The sequence below is a fragment of the Tribolium madens genome, unplaced genomic scaffold, assembly GCF_015345945.1.
Source record: "Tribolium madens isolate multiple individuals breed KSU strain unplaced genomic scaffold, Tmad_KSU_1.1 Scaffold_19;HRSCAF=116;Tcas5.2_LG9, whole genome shotgun sequence".
Classification (NCBI taxonomy): domain Eukaryota; kingdom Metazoa; phylum Arthropoda; class Insecta; order Coleoptera; family Tenebrionidae; genus Tribolium; species Tribolium madens.
In genome coordinates this window covers 13,610,791-13,632,035 of record NW_025400983.1, presented here as the reverse complement: position 1 = coordinate 13,632,035, position 21,245 = coordinate 13,610,791, and the positions used below count along the sequence as shown (strand labels likewise).

At 32.9% G+C, this 21,245-nt stretch overlaps 2 protein-coding genes across 3 annotated transcripts; both read left to right on the top strand.

The window, feature by feature from the left end:
* The first annotated feature begins 275 nt into the window (after positions 1-275).
* Positions 276-3,116, top strand: LOC123012864 (ubiquitin-like modifier-activating enzyme ATG7). Its single transcript, XM_044411053.1, has 10 exons — positions 276-555; positions 606-801; positions 851-961; positions 1,015-1,232; positions 1,285-1,509; positions 1,560-1,704; positions 1,759-1,914; positions 1,966-2,322; positions 2,475-2,885; positions 2,937-3,116. Exons 1-10 carry the CDS (start codon positions 356-358, stop codon positions 2,970-2,972), a joined length of 2,055 nt encoding a protein of 684 aa, XP_044266988.1. The 5' UTR covers positions 276-355; the 3' UTR covers positions 2,973-3,116.
* A 440-nt stretch (positions 3,117-3,556) lies between these two features.
* LOC123015464 lies at positions 3,557-17,382 on the top strand. Of its 2 annotated transcripts, XM_044415201.1 has the most exons (4): positions 3,557-3,701; positions 4,311-4,545; positions 14,195-14,509; positions 16,658-17,382. In XM_044415201.1, exons 2-4 carry the CDS (start codon positions 4,461-4,463, stop codon positions 16,942-16,944), a joined length of 687 nt encoding a protein of 228 aa, XP_044271136.1. In that variant the 5' UTR covers positions 3,557-3,701; positions 4,311-4,460; the 3' UTR covers positions 16,945-17,382. The 2 variants fall into 2 exon arrangements, with proteins under 2 accessions (XP_044271136.1, XP_044271135.1); XM_044415200.1 differs by lacking the exons at positions 3,557-3,701; positions 4,311-4,545 and adding an exon at positions 12,866-14,056.
* The last annotated feature ends 3,863 nt before the right edge of the window (positions 17,383-21,245 follow it).

Sequence of the window (21,245 nt, the reverse complement as noted above, 5' to 3'; positions counted from 1 at the left end):
TAAATAAGTCAAAATGACATAATCATGACAAGAGTAAAAAATGAGGTTACTAATGTAAAGGTTGTTTTAGAGTTTAGATTATGAAAATGACAATACTGCCCGAAATTTTTATTCCGCAACTGTACATTGATAGTTAATGAAAAAAATGCAACTCTATATTTACCTATTTACCACAGAATGGTTTTGTGTTACGCCACTGGTACTACTTAAGTTTTCCGTATCTACGCATTGGCTCCGCCTCCCGATATCCTTCTACGATTTCCTAACCTCACCTTTTCCTTTTCCACCCAATAGAAAGAATTGAGGTTAGGTTTCCAGTCCTGTCAATGTCAGCTGTTTTTAGAGAATTCAAAAAATGTCTTTGTCCAAGTCCTTTCTGCAGCTTGTATCTGTTTCATCATTTGTCCAAGCTAGCTTTTGGAACAAATTATCGGACTTGAAAATAAATATTGACAAATTAAACGATGATGAACGGCAAATCTACGGTTTCTTCGCAAACAGCTCCTCAACATGGACCACACATGTTTTGGAAGTGGACAGCACATCATTTAATTCGTAATTGCTCAAATTTGCAGGTATTTTACCTAATTTGTGTTAATTTTTAGAATGCTGAATTCACAAAACAATAGCATTCCATTTCAAGGAAAAATATTTAATAAAAACACAATTGAACAGTTTAAAGATTGTGACAAAACTAAAATGATTAACGAGGAAGGAAGACGGTTTTTGGAAGATTTGAAAAGTGGGAAGGTTTTAGAGAAGCCTTATTTGCTGAATTTCTTTTTTATATTGTCATTTAGTGTAAGTAATTTCAGTAACAAACAATTACAAAATATTTTGTTGTTTTCAGGATCTTAAAAAATTTCATTTTTATTACTGGTTTGCATATCCAGTACCTCACAATTTGGAAATACCATTGGAAGCAATTACTCCAATTTTAGAACATTTTACAGAAGACGAAGTATATTTGAGGTTAATTGTGTAATGTATGTGAGATAAGCAATCGATTTACAGGTAGCATCTTTAAGTTTAGAATATCTGAAACTAGATCCTCACCAAAAGCCATACTTTTTAATTCACAATAAGGAAATCCACACTTACCACTCTAAATTGAATGAAATTAGTGAGAATAATTACCAGGAGTATTACTTTGCTTTTGCAGATTATATCAATAGTGGCCAACACCCAAAATCTCAAATTAAAAATTACATAATTTTTTTGTTACATTATTGGTTTGTCTCTTACACATTGTTAAAATGAATCATTAAATCACCACTATTCTAGCCCTTTCCTTGGAGGTAAAACTTTAAATTTTCTTTTATTCTTTTTGGACCGCAAATTATCTTGTTCTCAAAGTTTAATGTATAAATTAACTCTACCTTGTTGCAATTCAATCGAAGATATTATTTATGGTAGTGGTGATAACGCATGGGCTGGATGGGAAAAAAATGAGAAAAACAAATTTGCGCCACGATTTTCCAACATGAGAGCAACAATGGATCCTCAAGTGTATGAGCACACTATTTTTTTTTCAAATTTCTTGAATTTACTTCATACAGATTATTCGAAGAAAGTGTTGATTTAAATTTAAAACTGATGAAGTGGCGTCTTCTCCCGGAGATTAATCTAGATAAAATAAAGAACACAAAATGCCTTCTTCTAGGCGCTGGAACTTTAGGATGCTCAGTAGCAAGAAATCTTCTGGTATTAATATAATTTTCGTATTATAATCACAACTTTCCAATAAATTTCTTGCAGGGATGGGGTGTTAGGAATATCAATTTTGTTGATAATTCAACGGTTTCTTACTCAAATCCTGTTAGACAACATTTGTTTACTTATGAAGATGCTCTGAAGAGTAAACCAAAAGCTGAAGCTGCAGCCGAAAGTTTGCACAAGATATTTCCATCAATAGTACAATTTACATATTCCACTTGAAAAAAAAATAAAACTGTATCATTTTAGAATTCTCAAGGTCATCAATTTATGATTCCGATGCCAGGGCACAATGTTGGTGAAAGCACTGTTGACTCTGTGAAAAAAAACGTGAAAGATTTAGAAAAACTTATTCAAGAACACGATATTATTTTCCTTTTAACCGATTCCAGAGAGAGCCGTTGGTTGCCTACATTACTGGGCATATTCCATAATAAAATTGTAATAAATGTTGCTTTGGGCTTTGATACTTATCTAATCATGAGATACGGCCGCAAAGATATTAAAGTTGGTGTTCAAGAAATACAAAGTCAATCGACGTTTAAAAGAATCTCTGGAGCGGAACTCGGATGTTATTTTTGCAATGATGTTACTGCCCCAGGAAACGTAGGTTTTTTATTTTCATCATTGTTTCCATTTGTCTAATAATAAAAAAATCCTGGGATCTTAATATTTACATTCTTGAAAATAATTACTTGGGGAAAATGAAAGTTTGCTTTAATTTATCAAATAATTAGAAAAAAATATATTTTTTACAGTCTCTTAAAGACCGAACACTTGACCAACAATGCACCGTCACGAGGCCTGGAGTTTCATCAATAGCAGGAGCTTTAGCTGTGGAATTAGCAGTTTCAGTGATTCAACATGAAGAAGGCATTAATGCCCCTGCATTTTACAAAAGTGGTCCCCAGAGCGACATGAATTTTAGTGAAGACCAAGGGGGCGTTTTGGGAATATTACCTCACTCGATTAGAGGATTTTTGTCAAGTTTTATGCATGTTTTACCTGCTACACCAAAGTACAATCAGTGCGTTGCTTGCTCTAGTATTGTTTTAGAAGAGTATAAGGCCAAGGGGTTTGCTTTTCTTCTTGAGACATTCAACAGCAACAATTATCTGGAAACTCTAACTGGGCTTAGTGAATTATTTACTGATAGTAATTATGCTGATGTAGGTAATAGTAATATTGAAAAAAACAAAAAGTTAATTACTTCATTTTAGGTGTTGGAATTAAGTGATGAAGAATGGGAGAAGTAGATTTATAAACATGTTTTTGGGATACTGCCTTAAAGCCGCCTTTGCTTATGTTATTTAAGTATGAGCAAGCATTTTATGTACAAATATTACACAAATGGTTATGTATTTATTATATTAAGAAATAAATCTCAATTGTCGATAAAATTTGAATTTGAAATAGTGTGGGATTGAATGACACATGCGCACATGTGCTACGGAGCATTAATGAAAAAAGTTTCGATTTCAAATTCTTTCGAGAAGGGGATTTTACCACACACACAAATTACTCTCGGCTCGAAACTACTTTCTTGACTTGAAGCAATGATGCCATGCGAAATTTTGGACCAATGGGAGTAAAGCTCGTATCACACTATAGAATTTTCATATTTACAATTTTAGTGATATTTTTGCCTAAAATCGGATAATTTCGACTTTTAGTCCATCAGTTTTTTAAATGAATATTACTAAAAAGATGGTGGACACATTTAAAACAAAGCTAGTTCACCAATGGCTCATTTTTAGAACATTTTTAACGCGTGTAAGGGGGGCTATAGTACGCAAGTTTTCCACCAGGGGGTCTATGTAAATATTTGAGATTCCGATCATACCAGAATCGCAGGTTTGACCGAAATGTCAAATTCTTTGCACGGTTTTACTTGTTAGTGTATAATACAGTGTAAAAAAGGCATAATTAGTTTATTTGTAATAAAATAAGGATTGTTTTTAAACAGGCCACTTGATTTTCAAGGGGTAAGTTAAGTTTTAATTTTGCTTTTATTACACGTGATTAAAATTATTGATTTTCGGGGTGGAAAATTGTTTTTGGGTCTGTATGGTTTTGAATGGACGTTTTTCACTACTTTTTAAATTAAAGTGAATGCTTTTTATTCTTTATTTTTGTTGAAAATTGTTATTAATTATATTTGCGGTTTCGGCCGTTATTTTCACATAAATTTTAATGTAATTTTCATTTTATTTCTTTGCATCGAGATGAACTGTATTTGAGTTCCTTCAGCATATTTTTGTTGTCAACAATTATTGTTGAATGGAATTTGAAATATTTTTATTATTGAGGTCACTGTTTTCCCCAATTTTTTTCCACGATTGTTAACCGACTCACATTCCATTGAATATTTTCATCGCAATTAATCTCATTACTAAGTTTATAAATACATTTTAGTGCAGATAAATGCTTAATAAATGTGAAAAAATCGCGAGATAAATACGTTACATCACAAATCCTCTTTAAATAAATAAAATTCCACGATAGGCAGTCCCACCCTGTCGCATATTTCTCTAAATAAACAACGAAAATACTTTTCTTGTATGAATTTATCGACTAATGTTAGAAAATTGTAGTTCGTTGCAGCTTACAACAACGCGCATTATTCCCTTTGTCGGAATTCCTTCGAACATCTGCCCACCATGTGCGCCACGATCTTATAGGAGGAACAAACCAAACGCACCCTTCGTGTACTAAAGGCTGTTTTGCATCGTTTTACAGAGGACATGGAGGGCGGCGAGTCTCCCCTGGAAGTGCTCTCAAGGGCCGCCACCATGGTGCAAGAGAACCAGAATGCCCTGGCTTCCACAGGTATGTGACAGGTGGTCGAATTCCGCCAATTAGTTTTAATTCTTCATTGTCAGTGGCACGGTTTGTTGATTGTTCATAGAGTGTGGATATTAAAATTGGCGCGGTCAGTAAAGCGTGCATTTTAAATTATCAAGTCGCGTTCCACTCTTTACTCAAAACGGTATTGATATCGTCCGTCTTTAAAATAAATATTTTGTTTTTGAACGAATTTTATTGTCATTTTAGAGCAGAGCCCAATAAAATAATTCGCTCTTCAGCACATCGAATGGAGTGCTGCCAACAGGATTCGGCTCATTGTGCATAGTTTCTTAATTACGTATGCACAGGGTGATCCAATGAAAGTTGGCACATCCAGCACTGTGCTATATCGAATATTGCATTCCAATGATGCTTGCACGTTGTCGGAATATTTTTCCTGGTCATCAAAAGTGCACCAGAACGGCGAGTTTCATCTCAAAATTGCTGAAACTTTCAATGCTGATGCCTGGAATGCGATACGTTCACTTCAAGATAACTCAGAAAAAGTTTGATCAGAATTGCGTGTGTCATTATTTTGGCAAAGAAAGCAATAGTGAATCTTAGGAATTTGTTGAGCGTGGAAAAAGTTTCCTTTGGCATTAGATCATTTAAGTTTAGTAGGTTCGTAAAACATCAAAACAAGGTAGCGGAAAACATGCTTTTCCTTTTCGTCGTTCAAGTAAACAACTGAAATGATTAGATATTTCCTTTGTTTGCGAACTTTGATTAAAAAATAAATAACGTGGAGCTAACTGTCTGTTTAATTTTGATAAGGGTTAGCTACAAAATCATTTAGGAAAGGGAGAAATCTTAGTAATAAAAAAAATATTTATTTTTAGTTGTTACTCGAGCGTCTAAAAAACTCCTCTTTAGATGAATAAGTGCATTCACATGCGTCGAAAAAAATATTTATAAATAAATGCTTTGTCATAAAATGGAACAAAAACAATTCAGAAAAAATTACACCGGAATTATACCGCTGAAGTACATATATCCCAAAATTTATAATGACACATTTTCTGCTTGGATGAACAGATGTGAAAAACTTTTTTTACCACCTTTCAAAAAAAAAAGGTTGTACATGATTTTGTACTTATACCTTGTTGTAAGTAGGTGGTTTTGTAAAATGTTTACCTTCAATTCAAATGTTACAAACTTAGTTTTTTGTTTATTTCTGGTAGTATACATATGCGATCACTCGTGTTTGAGTTTGTCAAGGTAACTTTTTGTGTGTTGTGTGTATCGTTTGTATGTATAATTATTTATTTCTTTACTGTAGATAGCATTTATAGTATAGGTTATCTATTGCTATCAATTCCTGCAACGCTTATTCTAATATTAAAAGCTATAAAATATTTGTTTGCCAAACACTTATCATTTTTATATCTTTTAATTTATCTCTAATCCAAGGCTTGAAATTTGAATTTTTTTACTTTGGTATAAGAAGAAAACTTCAGTGGAAAACTATACTTATTGCTTTATTGTTACATAAAATAAATTACATAACAAAGTTTTCATCACTATATTTAAATAAAAAATTCTAGGACAGACCTTAAAAAACGTATGTCCTCGTTAACTTCATGTAATACGTGGTGTTAAGTTTGTTTCTAAGCCTACTCAATACTTAGCAAGGTACTGAAAATAGTCGTGTCACCAAAACGTCAAATCGTAGTTACTCAATTTTAGTCTTGTCTATAAACCATTTGAGTATAGGTAAATAGAATGTTCGGAAACGAAGTGGTGTAATCGACCGTTTATTACTATTAGATATAAGTAGTGTGCCAATACAGCGTGATTTTATTAAGTTAGTTCCTCAATTTACATTTTTAGATCTGATTAGTACAATTATTATACACTGGTGGACACGGAATTTTGGACGATTTGTCATTCGACTATCATAAAAATGTTAAACGGGCCTTAGGCAACTAACCTCACTTTCTGTTTTTGCAATTTTTATCCTGATAGCTAGAGAAAAATTGACAACAAATCAAAATAGTTTATTGAACTTATATTAAAACACGTATTGCTGGCATTATTGTTTCGGAAAATCGACGCCAAAAATAAATTTCAACTAAAACTTTCAAATTTTAGTTTCAAATGTCAATCATAATGACAATAAATAAGCGTGATATACATTGACATTTTTTGAACTGACATAAATTTGATGTCCAAAATTCTGTGTCCGTCAGTGTATCACAGGGACCGGATTGCTATGGGGCAATGAAACCATATTAAGTTCAGAATTCTAATTGTCTAATTTGAAACGTTTTTTTTTATATAAAAAACTGACATTGGCGAAGTTTTTAAACAAAATTTTGCAATGAATTGCATTAGAAGAAATATTTTGCTAATCTTAATTGCTGTGGGTTTCCGTAAATGTTAAATCTTGCTGAAGTTTCAGAACTTCTTTTTGTGAGTTTGTAGATACATTCTTGAAAGATTGTAAAACAATTTTATTAGGCAAAATTTGTTTCTAAACTATATAGGCGCGCCAGAACTCGCGTCCCAGAGGAAAATGTCATGTAGGGTAAGATACCAGAAACATGGAAAAAATGTTAAAAAAAATTCTATCTATCAAAATTTCGAAGTTTAAAAAAAAAAATTTCGAGAGTTTGCACTTTGACTCTATTTATTTCTGTTGAAAAAATAATTTTCTAAGTTTTTTTGCTATAGGCTATTAGAAGAGGAAACAATAATAATTATAAGGAACCTAAATACAATAAAGGGCGCGGATATTTATATTTAATTATATTTATAAATAATTTGTATTCAAAATAAAGTTGAACAAAAACACGATTAGCCCGTCACACCAAACTTTTATTTTAATAGCACAACGCGTTTCGACCACAAAGTGGTCATCCTCAGGTGAGAATAAAACAAAATAAAGCAAAAACAAATACAATAAATGTTCAAAATGACGACTCCCAACTTTATGTAAATTATGCAAATTTATGCAACAAAGTTGGGGGTTATTATATTTTTGTTTGTCTTATTCTGATTACAAATTATTTAAATATTGACGTCAATTAATGTAAACCAGACAGCATTACGTTTTTGGACAAAATTGACTCCAGAGGCCAAACGGCTCATTTTTGACTAGGAAATTTTATACCGCATTAACCTCTATAACCTTTTAACTTTTGGCAACATTTTTTCGAAACGCTCTGTGCATATTTTAGTACATACAAAGTGCGCCAGAAATCGCGCCCCAGAGAAAAATGCCATGTAATATAAGATACCAGGAACATGGAAAAAATGTTTAAAAAAATTCTGTCTATAAAAATTTTATAAGTTATGAGTGCTTAAATTTTGCACTTTAACTCTATTTATTTCTGTTAGAAAAATAATTTTCTAAGTTTATTTGCTACAGGCTATTAGAAGAGGAAACAAGGAAGCTAAATTGTAACTCTGTTTAATGTTATTTGTGGCTTTTATTATTAAAATTTTTGTACCTTTACTACATAAATATTAAAAAAACATATACAAGATCATAAGTATCATTAAATAGACATAAAAAAATGTCAAATGACAAAAAATAAATGTCAAAATTTTTTGACATATAACTTTTTTATATGTTCTTGGTATCTTATCTTACTTGAAATTTTTCTCTAGCGCGCAAGTTCTGACACACCCTGTATCGATATTGCTAGGTTCCACTTTTTTCAAATCAGCGATTCTAGAATTTTTACAAATATACCTAATCATATTTAAATTTTAAATCTTTCAGTTTTTAGTACAGTTTACACTTCTAATACAATTATACATATGTATTCATAGCACATAGCTTAGCCCTTCAAGTTTTTTTACTATACATGTGTCACGTTTGAGTCATTTTAAAAACCAGTTTTGTGGTTTGGATAAAAAATAATAAATGAAAATATCATACCGCTGAAATCGTAAAAATGCTCTTTTTAATAAAGTCGATTTGATCCCCATTGCTATTAAACAAAATAGAGGTTGTATGTTAAAAACAAATGACAATGCACAATAGATAGTATGTACCACCGCCTGGGCATTTCATAAAAAATGCATTGGAGCAGTAATTCCGCATTTTTTCTTAGTTACGAGGGTTACTAAGGAAAAACTGAATAATTTTTAATTATAAACGAAAAATAACGCAATTAATTAAAGCTGGAAAGGAAGAATACAACAAAACAAGATACGCCAGAATTGATATTATGACTATTACTTATGAGATTAAACCCTTTAAGCTAAAAAACTGAATGTCAAGAAATTTCCCCAGATTAAAACGCCAACGGGAATCAGTTGAACTCAAAAAACGCCCAGGCGAGAAAAGAATTATTTCTATCGAGACGACGATGGTATGTACAAACGAGTACAGTTGATAGATTTTAAAACTGTACCTATATACGAGAGCAAAGTTTCAAAATAATTTTGAAACTTTTTATACTTTTAGGTTACTTGATTGAGTTGACAGAATTAAAAGCATTTTCTCTTGCGGATGTTTGCAACTATGCATCCGAAAATGGTTTCGCTTAACAGATATCTGAAATAAAAAAATGTGAATTTTTAGTTGCACCCTGTAAAAATTAAATTCAGTATTGCCATTCATTCCTGATTAATGATGATTATTCTCACATTTTATCTCCCTGGTGAGTTTAAAGTCTCAAACCAACTTGAGGTAGGTACACTTTATCGAGTGAACGCAATGTATCGAACTTTCCTATATTTTACTGGAATCTGGTCCAATCAAGTTTTTAGGCTGGATAAAGAAAATAATTTATTTTGTGATTAAAAGACAATTGAGTAGATGTTATTGTTAGGTATAAGAACTAGAAAAACTTTATTTGGCAATTTAGAAAAATATAGGCCATTACTTGAAAAACAGAGGATTAATTATAATTTGTAACTAACTAAAATAAGCCATATTGATCAGCATTATTAGTAATTGTTTTAAAAAAAAACTATAGTTTAGTGTATTATTTCAAACCTCTAAATATACAGGGTGCGCCAGAACTCGCGCCTCAGAGAAAAATTTCAAGTACGATAAGATACCACGAACATGGAAAAAATATTTTATCTATAAAAATTTCGAAGTTATGAGAGTTTAAACTTTGCACTTTGACTCTATTTATTTCTGTTGGAAAAATAATTTTCCAATTTTTTTTTTTGCAACAGGCTATTATAAGAGGAAACAAGGAAGCTCTATCTTAAATTGTAACTCTGTTCAATGTTATTTGTCGCTTTTATTGGCAAAATTTTGATACTTTTACTAAGTGATTGTAAAAAAAACATACATATACAAGATCATCAGTATCATTAAATAGACAAAAAAAATGTCGAATGTCAAAAAATAATTAACAAAATTTTTTGACAAATAGAATTTTTTAAACATTTTTTCCATGTTCCTAGTATCTTATCTTACTTGAAATTTTTCTCTGGGGTGCGAGTTCTGGCGCACTCTATATACTAATGTCGTGGCTGAAGGTATCTTTATGAATATTTTGTCTACAACAAAATAGATATAAATGAAAGTAAAAATAAATAATATTTAAATAATAAATAAATAACATTTATTAGTCTGTTTTTTTTTTGATGACAATAGAATTAATAACGAGATCAAAACAAATTACTTATTAAAGTTAAGTTCGTAGTTATTTAGTTTGTAGTTAAAGATTAGCATCATCAATTTTTCGAAAAATATGTCTTCATATTGCTTCTTATTAGCATCACGTTACTCCACTTTATCGGTCGCAGTCCACAGAAGTTTGATTTTCCCATAATAATGCATCACGTTTCAGTGATCAGTGTATTTTATAAGCGGTTTTTGCACAGTGTCTTATTATAAATAATAAAAGCAAGTTTGTTTTCGATCACCATCCACAAGAATCATGCAAACGAACCTGCAGGCAAAATATACGGGCATCCAAGTATGCAATAAAATTATCTGAACAACATTTTGCGTTGCTGAGATCTTGGGTAGGTATTTGCTGCATTTTTGTAATTCGCACATTCTACCACCCTCGCTGGCCATAAGTCGAAGACCGGTCGTACCGCCATGACTCTAAGCGCATTCCAATCAATCTCTTAATTACGTCCTCCAAGCCGATTTACCGAAATGATTCACTAGACGTCTTGTTATTATTTATCGTCTACGAAAACTCGATGGAATTCGACAAATGAATCGTTTAGTGGCTTCCTACGTAAGGTCGATATTCGAGCATCAACGCTAACGTCACGATGGTGTGAAGCAAGAATTTCGAGCAACGTGGTATGCGGTCCGGTTGCTGTTTCAAAGATAAGAAAACCAGGAATATCCAACGAGATCACGACCATAATGATGTGGAACAAAAGCGTCTTGCTTCATAAGGAAAAAAATCAAAAGTATAATGACATTAATGACCAGCTGTCGAAGGACCGGATTATCCTATTCCGATGGAAGAATGTCGTAGTCGCCCGCAACGAAAATGCTCGGAATTTTTCTAAAACGATGGTGGGAGATTAATTTATAGAAGAATTTTTATGGTCGATGATTGTCACGAAAATGCTGTTGTTTTTTTCAAGAATGATGCGATTCGCGTGTGGCGATTTTTACGTCACGAACACGAGATTGAATTGTTTTTACATGCGTAATTCTCTATTGTCACAATTCATAATTAACTGTTTGTCAAAAGAAAAGAATGCGACCAATTTTAAATATTGATTTATTCAGTTTTGACATTATTTACCGTATAAGTGTGCTCATCGCTATTCTTGATTGTTGGTTAATGGATGCATTGTTTCACTTTCCTTATACTGAGTAATTTTAAAGTTTGTGCAAATATTTTAACAGGTGATAGTAGAGCTCAAAAGAAGTCAAAATAACTAAACTTGCCTTATCTGAATGTTTATAGTTTCTGAGATACAGGGTGTTTGAGGATTTCGAGCAAATATTTAAGCTACTAATAGGACTCGTCAAAAGAAACAACTTTCGTTATTCCAACTTTTGTCGAAAGCACGTCATTTCTAAGTTAAAATTAAAAATAAATTGAGGCTGAAAACCCGTCCCCGCCTATGGCCGAATACGATGTTTACAATCATTCATAAGAAAAATTTTTGGAACGTAAACAGCGTAAAGACAAAAAAATTATCGCTACATTAGGGTAGATCAGTGTCAATGTTAGTGGGTCAATACTTGCTATTATAAAGAATTGCTCGAAATGTGGTCATTCGTTGGCAATGCACACTTCTTGTACTCTTCGGGCTACAGAAGCTTGCGTTCGCACACACAGCCCTTCGAAGGTATAAATTTGAGCTGCGTACACTAATTGTTTCGTGTGAACCCCCAAAAAAACAACGTATTTAAATCTGGTGACCGCGGTGGTCATTGGCGACCAAACCATCTAGGGGAAATGATTGTTGACGACTTTGGCATAATTTGATATGGAGCTCCACTTGTAAATACCGCATGTCCTCCAACAGATCGGACAACACATTTTCCAAAAAATCCAGATAAACGGCACTAGTTAAACATTGAGGTAATATGTGTGGTCCATTTTGGTGATCTTCAATGATCTCTGCCCAAACATTTAGTGAAAATCGGTCTTGGAAGTGATGTCCGTACACTAGTTAATTTGACGTTTGAGTAGTTGGCCATAATGACTTGATTGACAATTTGATTTCAAATCGATGTGCACAATTCACCCGAAAGCGCATTTACGACTAACTAAACTAACACGTGTAAACAAGTGATAATTTTTTTGGATAAAAAGTTTCCTTTTTTCTGTATAAAAACTTTCACGGTCAACATTCAATGCTATTTATTTTCATTGATATTGAAATTGATAGGGAAATTGCAAAAATAAAATTTGGATACGGAATTTGTTTGGTCTTCAATTCGACATTTCATAACAAATTCTCTTAGTAGTTAAAATATTTGCTCGCAATCCACAAACACCCTGTATATAGAGGGTGCAACCTCCATTTTGGGAAAATTTGTCAAAAAAATGCAATATAAACGAAGTTTGCAGCTTTTGAGTACTTTATCCCAAAGTTTACATTACTAGTAATCGGTAACATTTTCAATGAAATTTGGTGGTATCTTCAACAAGAATTTTTTCAGTTTTATTACCCGCAAGTGGAAATTGTTTTTTTTTTTTTTTTCATTTTGACTGATAAAAAATTTAGACCCGGTATACAAGTATACAAGAACATTTTTTTCAAATGTTAAAAATGCGTTCGAAAAATATAAAATAGGGGTTTCTGTATTGTTAAATTCTGGCTCAAAAAACTGCAAATGTATTTTTAAAAATGAGAATATCAAATAATATAAATCAAAAAACAATTAAATAAAGAACCATATTAGACTGCATCTGCAGGCTCACTCTATTCGCAATTGTGCTTAAGGTTAAGTAATGATTTAGACGTAAGGTTTAATGTTATTAAAGTGCTCAAAATTTATTTGGTGGAAAGATACTTTTTTAGGTACCTTCTTTATACTCTTAATATAATGATTTTTTAAATAATAAGAAAGTACAGCTCTTCTACATTGTAACCATTTGCGGTATTCTCGTAATAAAAGCTACACCACTAAAATAGTTAATTGTGTTTAACTCCAGTATCTAATTGCAATCTTGTAAAGATGACACCTTCGCGGCCATTTACCTGTTGCTCATATTTACATGCGATGCAAATTGCTGGCAAATTTAGATGTGATTCGGCCTGAGTTAGCTCATTTTTTACCATTTTGTTCTTTTTGTTTAATCTTCGGTCTCTGTAACTCTTTTTCGCTCGAAACCAAACTGGAACAATTCCGCATTTTGTGCAACAATCTTAAGCAAAACCGAGATGTAGTCAGCACGATTGCGATCGAATCAATTCTGAGATAATGAGATCATTTTTGCATCATTCCTTTCCGTGAAATCAAAGCAATGAGAGCGGCTTCTGTGCGACAATAGCGTCATAAAAATACGCTCTTTGTGCGGGGCTTTTGAAAGACGGTGACCGCAGTCTAATAACCGACCTTGCTGTATTTACTACTTCATTAAAAGTTGGTCGGAGGTACAAAAATTCACTACGTCCGTTCTTTGCTGTTCGTGTTTTACACTTGGACGAAGGTGGACGAGGACGTGGTCGAAGATTAATCGAGCGCGAAGTAGATTCTGGTGGTACCACATAAAACAAAAAACATCGAACCGGTCAAAAAGAACGTCGGAGGAAAAACGACCTTATAGTATCGGTAGTAGAGTCGCTCTGTTCTGGATGATTAAAAAAACTAATTACGTATACCTGAAAGTCTCTACCTGCGAGATTCTTATGAATGAAGGCAAGTTTACTATTCCTCGGGCTGTCGCACAATGGCTTTCGGTGTGTGTGTACAATGGGATGTGTGAATTGAGTGTTGAGTGACTTTTGACGCCTAGTTTTTTTCCCTTTTTCTGACGGAATAAAATGGAATTTTCGGTTTTCGTTCGCGAATTATTAAAAGCCTCCCAAACGATGAAACACCAGCAAGTCCCCAAACGCGTCTTTTGGCAACCATGGCTAGACGAAGGTAATTCATGATCACGTCGTTCCGTCAAAGAAACGTTTGATTACCGGATGTAGTCTATCTTCTCTCGGCCTTGGTATAGGTCGCAGCGGGTCGTTCATATTAACAACCTAATTGAAATTTTCTTTTTTATTTGTTTAGAGGAATCGTCGAAGCAGTCGAGCAACAAGCAACTTCCGACCACCAAATGGAAAAGGGATCGACGGTCGAGGCTTCCTGAGTACTCTCGGAAGTCCGATCCGAAAATCGCCGAGACGTTCGGAACGGAACCGCCAAGTCCGGCACCGGAAACGCCGAATCAACAGGCCGCGAACGGTCAGGATAATGCACCTCTCGATATGAGTGTTAGACAAAGAGGGTTGCCGCCTTCCTACTCGCAAACTATTAATAATCCGGGATATAGATCTAACTACAGGCCGAGTGTTATACAGAACAATAGAGAAGATCTTCCTCCTGGTTAGTATTATATTGTAAGGAAGTTGATAAGCAGTTGCATATTTGGTGTCCACCACATCCGGTGGAAAATAGATCAAGTTGGATTTGGGTGCTATTTGCGTTGTGGCAAAGTTCAAAATTTACACATTAATACACAATAAGAGTCAGGGTATTGTTCTGAAAAGAATTGAGGGAAATAGCTGCTAGAATTTATATTCTTCCATAGCGTCACAGTTTATTTAAATTGCCCGAATTTATTGGAAAGTTTTGTTTTTCGAACGATTGCTTTGTTTATTGAAGAAAATTATGTATGACATGTCATTATACGAATTTTTGTTTAAACTAAGTACTTAAAAAAAATATTAAAACTTACTCATCTAATTCTTTTGTAAATTGCCTTTTTAATTAAGAAATCACTGGAGAAACTCATAAAATTACACATCAACTAATTTTAACAATAATTCCACCGGTCAGCATAATATGAGTTGTTTAAATATTTTTGATAAATCTGAATGGCATCGTAAGTCTTGAACATCCAAGCATCATTCTTTTGTTTCCACTTCGACAAATCTGTTTTATTCATTCAGTTCTCAGTTTCTCGCAACAAGGTTGGATTTATTGAAAATATCTTTAATTGTATCAAAAATGTCAATTAGATCGCATAAAACGGGCACCAATTTGTTTTGTTGTGGAACGTTTTGCTAGGAAAAAACAATTACCTAGAAAATATTTTATTTTATTTTATGTATTTGTTTTTTATTCTACGTGATAGAATTCAACCATAAGCAGAACTGTAACCTATATTTCCTATATTTTTCATAGCACGACAAAACATTCAAACAAATTTTCAAATTGCATAGCGATGTTACTAATGTAAACTGTATCATAGCCATCGCCACCCTGTCAACGCCGCAACTGTATTTTGTGAGGTGGAATAGGTCAGAAACATTTGATTACTGGCTAAAAGAGAAATCTGTGTTACAACTGAACCCTACTGACAAATTTTGAGCCAAGAATCTACACTTTTTCATACAGAAAAAACATTGTGAAAAATGACGGCAGTGGCGATGGTTGTAGCACGACATATACAGGATGTTCCGTTTTTATTGTTACAAATTTAAACAAGAGATAGAATATTCAATTTTATGACAAAAGTTTTCTGTGAACATGTATCTAAAAATGCTACGGAAGGGAGCTACACCTTCTCAAAGCGGTGCGTCTTTTAATGGGTTTTTTCTAATTATATTTCCGAAACCATTTTACATAAAATTACAAAATTTGGTACAGATGATAACCTTTATACACTTAAACGAATTTCCTAAACTGGGGGGTGGGTTTGGCTGTAGTTTCTTGCCACTTTCAGCAACAAAATGCTAAATTTCATAGTTTTTTCCGATACATTTTAAGTAAAATCTGTTTTAGAATTTATGTTACAGGCCTTACACAGCATAAAAATTAAAAATTAAATTCGCTTTACCGTTTAGGACGCCCCTGATTAAAAATTTCTACATTTCATCTTGGAATTCGTTTAGGTGTATAAAGGTTATCAAATTTTGTAGTTTTACCTATTCTGAAATATTGGGAAAAATCCTTTAAAAAACACACCCCTTTTAGGGACTGTACAATCGTAAAATATCAAAACTTATATATACTTAATAATTTACAAAAATAGGTATTATTATTAGGTATATTATTGAGGTATTACAGGTACAGGTTGCAATAAGAACGGAAAATTGAATTTTCTTTAAAATGTAACAGGTTTTGCCCTTGTCAATTTAGTTGTCAATTTGTTATCTGTTGCATTAAAATATTTTTTACTGCAATGCCACACTTAAATGCCGAGAGCATCAAATGCAAATCAAGATAATCAATTAGTTCATAGTTGTGTACTTACATGAAAACCCAATGAGTAGTGAGTACCTGCTACATATTAGCTGTCAGTTGTAACTTAAACTTTTAGAATTAAGGCATCATCAAACTTTGGATAAATATAAAAATCTGACATATTTATGCTTTGACTTTTTCCGATGTTTTTGCAACCAAGTGTACATATACTGTTTTGTTTAGAAAACTTGTTTTAATTTTTTAAGCTGACACAACGACTCTTGAATAACATAAAATTTTAAACAAATGACTATGTGTTATATTAACCCTTATTTCGTTTTCCAGGAATATCGATGTGCGATCCAATCATTGATGAGCATTTCCGTCGTTCTCTGGGCAACGACTATCTCTCTCTCTTTTCAAACAACAATGTTTCCAAGGAAAGTATTCCTGTAAAACCTCCCCCAAAAGTTCCCACCACAACGAACGTGATTGAATTAATGGACACTGCAGGTTTATCTGTGGACGATCACTTCGCCAAAGCTTTAGGTGACACATGGGTGAAACTAAACAAAAAAGAACAAGAATTGAAAAACAATACCGGTGACAATCACAGTATAGTAACGATTTAATAAAGATGAACTGATAGTTGCTTGTATGTGTGTTTAACGTTTAAATGTATGATGTTAAATGTAAGTTTATCGAAATAACGTACAAATGTATCTTAGGCTTAGATAGGTTTTACCGAAGGTCGCGAGATGGCATTACGCATATTGAGGTTTGTTTCGGTTTTCATTCAGGGATCGAATGACTTGTTTTCTTATTTTAATGTGTAGTTTTTTATTGAGAGCACAACCTGACAAAGGCTGCCTTCCAATTAACCAGTTAATGATTCCTTATGTTCCACTGTTGTAAATATTGGACTGTCTTGTATATAGGTTTCTGTAAATACAAAAATGTTATTGATTAGTTTAGCACTACATATTTATAATTAATTTAGTCCACTCTTGTTGCTTAGTTCTAAACTCCATGATGTTACTTTGGTATACGTAATTAAAATGACAAATCTATACAATTTTTACTTACCAGTCCCAGTTTCCAGCACTCAATTCGGCACTTCGAAAATGACTTTAAATAACTCAGTTGTGTTTCGCTGGTATTTGGTACAAGAACTGATTTCATATGGTGCTAGAATACTAATGCAATCTCACCACCACACGAAAACAGTGCCCAAAACCAAATCCTACAATCTTCTACTACAAATCTGTTCTCACCACCTTGGAATCGGACTTAAGTATGAATCTGTTGTCACACTGCTTTCTTAAACACAAAATAGATATTCACTTACAACCGGTAACGAAAATTTAAACCTTATGAAGTTTTGATAGCAAGGATGACGAGAACTCTGTAAATGGTTCAAGACAAGACCACTCTATATTTCCTTCCATGTTTTTTCTCCTTTATTTCCGTATTAAATTTCTACGGGATATCAGATTTGCGGTGTCGTGATTTTTGTCTATAAAGCGGTATCATTTTTACAATGGTACCAACTCGAAGATGGGTACCAACCGCTTAGCGATGATGGTGGTACCAAATTTGTCCCAATTCGACAATGGTGTAATTTGAGTGATTCGCATAGTACTTGGAGCTTGTAACTCAATCAGCTGGTAACGGATCGAGTTTTCTAGCGGAAGAAAAATACCATTTCCCGTGGAACTGCATAACTAAGTACTTCAGATTTTCTAAAAAAAAAAATATGAAAGAATTTTAATCAATTAAGCGCGAGATAGAGTAGCTACAAACAAACTTATTTGAAATTGTGCGTCGATGCGGCCGCAAACTCGATTCTTAAGGAACACCACAATACTTACAATTTTTCAAAAACTTGAAAAATTAACACTTTTCACACGCGCGAAATTTGATTGATCGCGTCTTAATTCTTATGACTCACAATCTCAACTGATTTCATCGGCACTGGATGGCCGTTGTTGCATCAATGGGAATTACATCACCCCATGTTGAATTTAAAAGACACCCTCTAAACGCGCTGCGACCGTACCCAGCGACGATTTGTTTGACTTACCGGTTTACAATGTTTAGGGGATCTCATTGTGTATTTTTTACTGAAGGGTATAACAAAGGAAAGAAGTTTTGAGTGGGAAGAATTGGCAAATTTGGATGTTTTGATCAGGCTGTTTGGGTCTATGAATGAAATAAAAGCAAAAATTCTATTTAATAATGAAATTGAAATGGAAATTGGATTTAGAGGTCACATTCAGCACTACATTGTAATTTAGAAAATTAGAATAGATGCGACCGTTAGCGAAATGAACCAACCCATCCACAAATGTTGGGGTTCTGTGCAGGTAAAAGGTACTCGAATTGGTGGTTGCCTGAACTTGGCGCATAAATTGTAATTAATAGTAATATTATTATTCCGTGCAATTTACTTTACAAACAATACATACAAAGAAAAAATGCAGTAGCAACAGAATGTAAAATATTTGTAGCTAATGGACTTATATAAATAAATTCTCATAAAATTTGTTATCAAAGTTTAAAATATTGTACAGGGGGGGTGCATTTTAGATGTATACATCAGTAGGTATGTCCCCGAATTGAGAAAGAGAAAAATGAACTTTTCTTTCTAGTGAGTTAGGATAATGAAGTTTTAACTACAGATATGCTCCTTTCAGGTAAAGCAAATAATATTTTTCCTTTGCACTGTTGGCGTAAAATCGAATTTTTTTTTTCTCTTCTAAACCAAATCCGGGGACATACTATACAAGGTGATTCTTTTAGGGCCTAAATTAGAAATTTTTTAACATCTAATGCAGATAGCAATTTGAAATTTTGTACACAACCCAAATAGACCAGTCTGAGTTGAGATAAATTATTTCCAAAATGGCTGAACTTTCGGAACTACGAGATTAACTACATGATTAACTATAAAAATAAACAACAAAAACATGTTTTTCGTGATTATTTCAAAAACTGTAAGAGATAGGTATGGGACATGTTGATAAAAATCCTTCTGCGAATTGATGTACTTTTGACTGCCGTTGAGAAAATAGAGTCATTTCATTTGAAAAAACTGACTTATAGCTGTTTGTTAATGATCATTTTCAAAAAATCATACTAGCCTTGCAATTTGACAGATGACAATTTAAAAATTCTAGAAAACTCTTCGATCCTTTGGTTATCGAATGCAAAAAAATTATTTACTTATCGCAAATGGTTCAACAGCTGTGATGTTTTAAATGAATTACTGCAAATGAAAATTTTGACAAAAAAATTGACATGTCAAAAACTAGTATATAAAAACAGAAAAGATCTAACCTTCCTTTTTCATATACCCAAATACAATCTCAAAATAATTAAAAATGGTAGAGTTATCGATTTTTGAAAAGAAATTTGCAAAGTAAAAAAATTTCAAAAAAGTTTGAATATTTGAAAAACGGTTAAGTTTAGGTATAGGGATGAAGTCTGATAAAAACTCTCGCAAAATCACTTGAGTAATCCAAAAACGCAATAAGAAACATAACTTTCTATTGAAAATAATATAATAATAAAAGTTGATACCCATTTTCGGTGTAACCGAAAATACTTCTAATGTGGGGTTTAGCCGGAACAGCTTGTAGAGTGGTACGATACAATAAGTAAGGTTTCATCATGAAAAATACTAAAAAGGAGAATAAAACCCTATTTTGTTATCTTTATTGTTTTTATTTATCTTTTTGGTAGTGTAAGAAATTAGACTTTTCTTTATATAGGTACCCATCGTGGGACTTGTTGCGTTGAAAGAGAATTTTAAATAAATCCGACAACACGATATAATTGTTTATTATATCAATAATAATAACCAATTTATTATTTTAGAAAGTGTTCTAGGAAATCCGTTCGATTTTGACTAATTTAGAAAATTGTATACTTGTTTGTTTTTAATTGTAACTTTTGACAATTTCTGAATAAGCCCCTTGATAATGACTCATTGAATGGGTTAAAACCTAAAAAAATGAACAGTTACACCGTGTGGTCAGATTTACTTATTTAAAATTCTGTTTCAAAATTAGATGGGCCATTTGAAAGTTTCTTTTTGAAGTGCCTGTTATTTTCACATTTTCACGCGTTTGACATATTGACAGGTATATAGTGTCAAACCTCCGGTTTAAGAAAAAAATATTTTTGGTCAAAATGCGATATGACGCCGTTGGATTTATTTTTTATGGAAAATTGTTAAAGACCGTTGTACTCCAACGATCCACAACCCATTGACGCACAAAAACATCCATCGTGTAATAGTGTATTGCAAAATTGGGTTAAGAGAATGGGCTACTGCCAAGCTAGCCGCGGCAGCCAGGTGTACTCTCTTAAACAAAGCAACAATCATTCAAAAATACTCAACAGGGTAGTTTTAATAACAATAATAATTAATAACAAAAACAAGGAACCAACATATGGCCTACCCTAGATTTATGTTTGTGTATTTACATTTGCAATTTTCCTTATTACTCATGTTTAACGACATTTTAATCAAAATAAATAATTAAAATTACTATGATTAGCGTTAATTGCTTCTGATACCAACAACAAAGATAAAAAAATACATTTATTTAAATAGTTCAACGGAGAATTTATAGTTGGTACCAACAATATTTGAGACTCATTATAGAATAAGACGATTACCCCCTACGGTGGTTCATGGGGCTTGCGGTAGAGATGCCATAAACAAATTTGCATTTCTTAGGACAGGCACGCTTCAAAGGTTTGTAGGAAGAAATGGTCCGTAACAGAAATTTGTTTTTGGGCTTTCATCAAAAAAAAAATAATAATAATTTTAATATTCAACTATATTTTGGGATTGTTTCTTTACAAATCTGCATTATCACTTTAATATTAAATTAATATACAGGGTGCGCCAGAACTCGCGCCC

Coding starts and splice junctions, on each gene's coding strand:
- LOC123012864 (XM_044411053.1), top strand. CDS start 356: ATGTCTTTGTCCAAGTCCTTTCTGCAGCTTGTATCTGTTTCATCATTT. Junction 1,510..1,559: donor GCAACAATGGATCCTCAAGT/GTATGAGCACAC, acceptor TACTTCATACAG/ATTATTCGAAGAAAGTGTTG. Junction 1,705..1,758: donor CAGTAGCAAGAAATCTTCTG/GTATTAATATAA, acceptor AATTTCTTGCAG/GGATGGGGTGTTAGGAATAT.
- LOC123015464 (XM_044415200.1), top strand. CDS start 13,954: ATGGAATTTTCGGTTTTCGTTCGCGAATTATTAAAAGCCTCCCAAACG. Junction 14,057..14,194: donor GCAACCATGGCTAGACGAAG/GTAATTCATGAT, acceptor TTATTTGTTTAG/AGGAATCGTCGAAGCAGTCG. Junction 14,510..16,657: donor TAGAGAAGATCTTCCTCCTG/GTTAGTATTATA, acceptor TTCGTTTTCCAG/GAATATCGATGTGCGATCCA.